The sequence below is a fragment of the Cololabis saira genome, chromosome 9, assembly GCF_033807715.1.
Source record: "Cololabis saira isolate AMF1-May2022 chromosome 9, fColSai1.1, whole genome shotgun sequence".
NCBI lineage: Eukaryota > Metazoa > Chordata > Actinopteri > Beloniformes > Belonidae > Cololabis > Cololabis saira.
In genome coordinates, this window is record NC_084595.1 from 17,722,171 (window position 1) to 17,729,456 (window position 7,286).

General features: G+C 41.8%; 1 protein-coding gene across 1 annotated transcript in view; it reads left to right on the forward strand.

Annotated features, from left to right (window-relative positions):
- The window catches only part of mmp11a (matrix metallopeptidase 11a), a 40,449-nt gene extending 33,304 nt beyond the window's left edge, over positions 1–7,145 (forward strand). Inside the window, exons 5-8 of the mRNA XM_061730637.1 lie at positions 1,259–1,545; positions 1,864–2,068; positions 3,190–3,450; positions 4,803–7,145. Coding sequence (XP_061586621.1) covers positions 1,259–1,545; positions 1,864–2,068; positions 3,190–3,450; positions 4,803–4,918 — 869 coding nt within the window. The 3' untranslated portion in view covers positions 4,919–7,145. The remainder of the gene's footprint in view (positions 1–1,258; positions 1,546–1,863; positions 2,069–3,189; positions 3,451–4,802) is intronic.
- The last annotated feature ends 141 nt before the right edge of the window (positions 7,146–7,286 follow it).

Sequence of the window (7,286 nt, forward strand, 5' to 3'; positions counted from 1 at the left end):
TGGTCGCAATTGTTTGATTGTACCAGGCCAAGATAATTTATATGAATTTCTAATATGATTGATTGACAGCTGGCTCAGCCAATGGCTAGCCGTTATCACTTGCTCATCCGTAATCGAGCAACCAGCCGTTTGTGTTAACGGGTATATCGGGTATATCCCGCTAAAACGCCTGACAGCAGCTCTGCAGATATTTTGGGTTCACCTGAAGGAGCTGGGAGAAAAGCTAACCTTGATTGACATACGGTGGGTGTGTTGTTCTTTGCAGTCTAAAAACCTCAGCTAAGTTATGGTGCTTTTACACTAGTACGTACTCAGCCCGACTCGACTCGCCTTGCCCTTGTTTCTTTTCAATACCCAGATGAGAAGTAGGCGGGTTGGCGCGAAACTGCTGTGACGTATTTGATTGTGTGATCTAAACGAAGAAGACAACACTAAAGATGTAGAACATGGAGGAGATGATATATGTGCTGCTGGGTCTGTGGCTTGTGTTCGATATCAAGTTAAAATATGAGAGTGAGAGAAGCTTCAAGCGGCAACACTTTTTTTTTTTTTTTTGCTTGTCTTGGAGCCGCAAGCAGCTATGAAGTGACAGAGCTCCTGGTAGATCTTGTCGTTCCTTATCGCCTGTCTAGATCCCTTTTTAATTCTCTCTTCAGCCACCAGGTTTATGAACATCTGCAACTCAGAGTTGGATCACCAAACAGACTTTTGCGTTGCCATTGCCTGTCGAATAAAATGAACAAGAAGCCGCGAGTCGCTCTTTCCGCTTCCTGACTCAGACGTCTGACTCCAACCCCCCGACCAATCGGTGTGTGTAGTGTGATGACGTCAGATACAGCCCGACTCAGCCCGACTCAGCCGCTTAGAACCTCGGCAGAGTAGTAACAGAAAAAGTATCTACTCGGCACGTCAGACCCCTAGTGGAAAAGCACAAAACCGAGGCGAGGCGAGTCAGGCTGAATAGGTACTAATGTAAAAGCACCATTAGTGACATTTGCAGCGCTGCTTTGGGGGAAAACAGTCGCAGGTCCGAGTTGGCCCCCGGAAATGCTCCACTCTGGAAACCTTTAGCCGTCTGTGTCTTAGGTGTCAGGTGAGCAGGTAGCCGGCTGCAGATATGAGTCAGCAGTGGGAGGAACTTCTTTACGACCCATTTTCTGTGTTGGATGGGGTCGGGTTGCGAAATCCCCACTGCCCGCAGGTCAAAACAAACCCTCACAGCTGTTTGAACCAGGTGTGTCCTGCCCTGTCCCTGCAGGCACCGACCTTCTCCAGGTCGCCGCCCACGAGTTCGGGCATGCCCTGGGCCTGCAGCACTCGCGTGAGCGGGGAGCCGTCATGGCGGCGTACTACACCTACTTCAACCCGCTGAGGCTGAGCGAGGACGATAAGAGAGGCATCCAGTTCCTGTACGGACCTTCTCCACGGACCGTCACACGGCCACCAGCACCACCCCCAACCCCACCACCACCACCACCTCCACGCCAACCCCCACCTCCACGCCCGCCCCTGTCTCGCCCGGAGACCAACGACATCCCCATTCATGTGAGTTGAAGTGGTGCCACACTTCAGACGGGATGAATGCTGGGAATTAACTCCAAGAATGGGTTTTTGGTTCTCGTATGATTAATGAGCCTGAAAGACAAATCTCTGTCGGGTTTTCTCCCTTTCAGATCAGCTTCATGGGTAAAACTGTGAAGTTTTTCACTTGTACTGAAAGTCCTGGCTAGTCCCTGTGTCTGTTATGAAAACTGCTGTTACTTTATGGTGGTATTCCCTCAGATAGTAAAGCAACTCATTTCCACATCATGCCACTGCAGTGAAAGTCCCTCTGTTTGAATGTGTGTTTGCTCTCGTCTCCAGCCCGACGCCTGCCGTACCCACTTTGATGCCGTGTCGATGATCCGGGGGGAGCTGTTCTTCTTTAAGTCGGGCTACGTTTGGAGGATCAGGGACAGGCAGCTCGAGAGCGGCTACCCCGCGCTGGCGTCCCGACACTGGGCGGGAATTCCCGACTACATTGACGCGGCCTTTGAAGACAAGTCAGGGAATATTTGGTTCTTTCAAGGTGAGTGAGGAAGATGTTTGAGCTGCAGCTCTGTGGACTATAAGTCGCACTGGAGTACAAGTCGCACCAGCGATAACATGCATAATAAAGAAGGAAAAAACATTTTTGGGGGAAATTTATTTTATAAAATCCAACACCAAGAACAGACATGTCATCTTGAAAGGCAATTTAAAATAAAAATAGAATAGAGGCAACAACAGGCTGAATAATTGTACGGTATGCTTACGTTATATGACACAAATGAGAACGTGCCTGGTATGTTAACATAACATATTAAGAGTTATTCAGACAACTATAGCATAAATAACATGCTAAGAAAATTACCAAACCATCCGTGTCACTCCAAATAACTAAAATCCAACGAAATCTTCATCCTCGGTGTCACTTTTTAAACAACTCCGCTAACTCCAGAGGTAGAAGATGCGGTGCTTCCTCTTCTACGTCGCTTACGTCAGACTCATCGTCAGTTGCAGTTCTTCCTCTTGCGGTTTAGTGTGAAAATAACATGTGAAATGATATACCGGTAATAATGTGTTAATAATTTCACACATAAGTCGCTCCTGAGTATAAGTCGCACCCCCGGCCAAACTATGAAAAAAAACGCGACTTATAGTCCGGAAAATACGGTACATCTTTTTTTTGGAAAAGGGTTTACAGTGGGTCAGCTACTGTAAGCAGGCGTTTTAACCCTAATTTTTGTACTGTCTTTAACGGTAAGTACCATGTCTTTTGCCAGAAGTTAACAGCTTCTGTTACCTTTTTCCATCGCTTGCTTGACTTGTGGATTTTGTTTTGCGACCAACTCCGTTTGGCTTCAGCCATCTCTCCTCATGCGCTACTGTTACACGCAGTCAGGTTGACGACGTCAATACATCTCATGCATCAGCATAGAACTGCAATTTCTAGAATGTGTCATAGACGATAGACTTGTAGTCAAGACCATCTAAACCGAGACCAAGACCCTACCCTTCACTTTGAACGGGAAGCGCTGCACAGGCCCGGAAGTCAAAAATCAATTCTCCAAAAGGATGGTGAAGTAAAACCTACAGGAGCTGATGAGACACAGGTGCAAACACTCGGCCTGTCAAACAACTAAACACAGGAACCGTGTGTCTCTGCAGGTCGGAACTACTGGGTTTTTGATGCGGAGAGGCAGATCAGGGGACCCGAGTCTCTGGACAGTCTGGGTCTGTTCACGCCTGGGATCCAGGCGGCGCTGCGCTGGGGCCACGACCCCAACTACAACACCTACTTCTTCAGGTCAGGCAGCTACTGGAGGTTCAGCCCTGGCGAGAACCGAGTGGAGTCCACGTACCCGCGCAGCATGCAGGAGTTCAGCGACATCCCCGAGGACGTGGACGCTGCCTTCAGGGACGCCGACGGTACGAGACACACAAGCTCAGCCGTTATCCTCCAAGGTTTTCAACCTTTTAAAATGTTTGGGGTCATGGCAAAGCTGCAGATTAGCAGCTTTATAAAAGAAATACTAAAAGTTTAGGTTAATATGGTTGTAATTTTACAATATGAAAGATGTAACAAAGTAAACGTCATTTAGCACAAAACTTCCAAACAAAGTTCCATATGTCTTATTTTCAGGCTTTAAATGTGATCAACTTTTATCCAATGTAATATATTTATATTTATGGTTTTTATATTGTATTTTAATGTTGTAATATTACAGATTTATTCCTGTAATGTTACTTTTCTTTATTTAAAATTACAACTTTATCTAGACTCTTTTCCCCTTCAGGTGGCCCTTAAACTCCTGGATGAATTTCTGATCATTAAAATCAATGAAACTTATTGACTTTGGTGCCATCACAACATTTTTGGATTTTCTAAAATTTTACAAAAATTAAAGATAGCTTTTAAGGTTTTTTTTTGTTTTTTTTTTAATGACGCATATTTTAGTCCCCGAAACAATCCAGTTGAATATTTTTCACAAATAAAAACAAATCTTTTCTTTCTGCTTTTCAAGAATCTTAAGAAAACATTGAGAGCACAACTCCAAACAGACTCAAAAACAGAATCTGTTTTTATAACTTATAATTAGCAGGTTTTCTCCGTAACGTATAGACAAACTGTCTGAGACGCCACTTAAAGGATTTACGCATTAACTTTGTTTTGTTGAGACACCCGAGATATCTGAGACTTTGATTCAGTCACACCTTTGAGCCTTTCATTATTGTTTTTATCCCCATCACCCAACCAATCCTCAATAATCTCCCCTCTATCGAAACTACCTGTGCAGCTTGGACCAAAGCTGAGGTCGTATGTTCAAAGACCTTCACCGTCAGAACAGGAAGGTGCAGTTCTGTGAATGACCACCAGAGGCAGAAACTCAAAATAAACCTACTGCAGCCTTTTTGTACTCGAGGTCCCTAATTTAAAGGAGGTGTGACTTTATTTTATTTTGATGTTTCATATTGAGATCATATTGATATGTGCTACCGTGGAGTTAAAATGTGCTGAGTCATCTTTCGGTTTAAACTGTTTAAATCCTTCTTGATTTCACTGTAAATGACTTTGAACAGTGAGCTCAGTGTCAAAATACCTTCAAATGAGTACAGATGCTCTTTAACGACTCGAAGTCGGACTCGAACTTGAAGATTTGATGACAAAAAAAAACAATAGTTTTGGTCTCCATGAAAATGTCCCATCCAACTCTACAAAGTTGAATTTAAAGCATTAACCCTTAAAAAATACAAATATGAATCCCCCCTCTGCTCTCCAGGCTACGCTCACTTCATCCGAGGACAGCAGTACTGGAAGTTCGACCATCACATGCACTTGCTGAGAGGCTACCCTCGCTACCTCGGCATGGACTATTTCAACTGCAGAAGCCTGTGAGACTCTGCAGGATCACGTACGACGGCGGTGGAGAGTTTCTGGAACAAAGACTTTCATGTGCTGCAGGTTTCAAAAGGACAAGATCATCTCCTTTAAATCTGTTTATGCTTCACTCCATGTATTGACACTCAGATCAATGTATGCCTTCTTCTCAGGAAATACCACGTGGCATTCTCACAGACCTGGCACCTCCTGCACAGCTCTACTCATATACTTGTATTTATTTTGCACATTTTTGTCACCGTGAGGCTGAGATCCGTGGCTTCGCTCTCTTCGTCTGAGCCTGAAAGTCAGATTTAGGTTCGCAGACAGAACCGATGCCGGTGACTCTTTTACTCAGCTGGTTTGTGTTCTCAGCAGCGACGTGAGACTCACCCGCAGCAGGTTTGCAGCCTCAAAAATCACAGAACATGAAGTCAACAACATATAAAATCTCATTTTTTATGATAAAAAGTTCATACTAGAGGGATGATTGAAGCCAAAGTTTACAACTTCAAGGACCAAAACAGCTTTTTAGCTAGTTAGACAGCATGTAGTTTGTTAAAGCAAAAAAAAAAAACTAACTTACTTACTTTTTGCTGATAAAACTATTTTTCCACCTCGGTCAGTCATAACGCCATCTTCGCATTTGTAGTTCTATTTAGTGTCTTGCAGATTCTGCTCTTTTTTTTTTTTTTTTTTTTTTTTTTTGCATGCAAGTATTAAAACATGGGCAAAAAAGACTGATAATTGCCATGTAGCACCTGTATAACATATTTTTCTTATTCTTGCTATAAATGAGCCAAACTGCAACCAAAAGCAGCCACAAACCTATATCGAGTGTATGAGAGGAAATGGACTCCAGACAGGTGATGATGTTAACAAGCAGTGATGTATCCCTTTCAACTCCGACCTCCAGAGTGCAAAACATTTCAGTAAAAAAAAAAGAAAAAAAGTGTAAATATGCTGTTTTAATAGGCTTTTCCTCTCATACAGGCCCCGAGGCCTCAGGCTAACTCAGGTGTGTCTTACTTTAAAAACAACAACAACAATACTGCTTTAAAGGACACTTTTTTTTTCTTAATTTTCATATTTTTTACATTAATATACCAGTTTTACTCTTAAGTTTTTCTCCATGTTACACATGTATCTTCTCTTTCTTATATAATGTGTGATAAGTAACATTAAGTGTTAAAAACCAAACAGTAACACCTCAGCTGTGTGTCATAGGTTTGTGTTTGTTGAGCGTTACTCGCAGGCGAAGCTGCAGGGCGCCATCTAGAGAGCAACGCCAGCGTCCTGCAGAGTCTTAACTTTGAAGAAGTCATTCCTCATCGGTCCCGTGGTGCTTTATTCTTTATTGATCAGTGAGACGTTCAGCGACCACAGCGGTTCTTGGCCACTTCAACTAGCAAACGCCAGTTTTTAGTCACTAAGATGAAATTTCCCTCAATCGTTTGTCATTTATAAAATAATAGTAGAAAGATTTGAAACTGGCATTGTTTTTACTACTTTTTATAATATCTGGCAAAAAATAAAAAAAATACATTTTTTGTTTTTAAAAATCAGGTTTCTCCCAAATCTTCTACTCAAAACTTTAATATACTGAATGTTTAAAACCCGCTTTTGGCAACATGGGGGCAGCAGATCACAAGAAGGTTTGGGTGTCCGACATGCAGAAGATCGCCTCTAGTGGGACAATGTGGTATTATAAGATGTACCGGACCGTCCTCATTATTATTAATATATAATATATATAATATTATTTAACATAATGTTATTTAACAAAAAATAAATAATCAGACGTGTTAAAGTGGAAGAACCGCTGTTGCAGCTCTGCGTCCCGACTGTAACATTTGATATTTGAAGGCTTGGCACAGACTGTCGTGTTCATCCCATGTTTTATATTTCTTTTTTTTTCAGTGCAGGACACTGACAGGTCATGACTCTTTTCATCCAATTAGACTTTGCTGTTTTTTTACAGTTTGATGTTTGAATCAGTTAAACTCATTTCAAGTGTTAATCAGTGAACTCTGTCGGCTTTACAACATATTTATACACAAACAGCAAAGCATCTTGTACATACATGTCATAAAATTGTTGTCTTTTTTAAAATTGTTTGTAGCCTATAACCTGTACAAATGTATGGACTATCACGTAAACAATTAAAGCTTAGCCTTTTCATAAAAGTTTAAAGTTTGTATCTTCTGACTAATGAGATTAAATCTAATCACTGATGTTTATACTTAAGTATTTAGAATTAAATTCATTTTTACAGAAATTTTGCTCCTGTCTTTTAATGTTTAGTGTTTTACTTCACTGGGTCCATATCAAGTATATTAAAAATATATCTTAACAATTATATGAGGCAGTTGTGTGAAACAGTCTG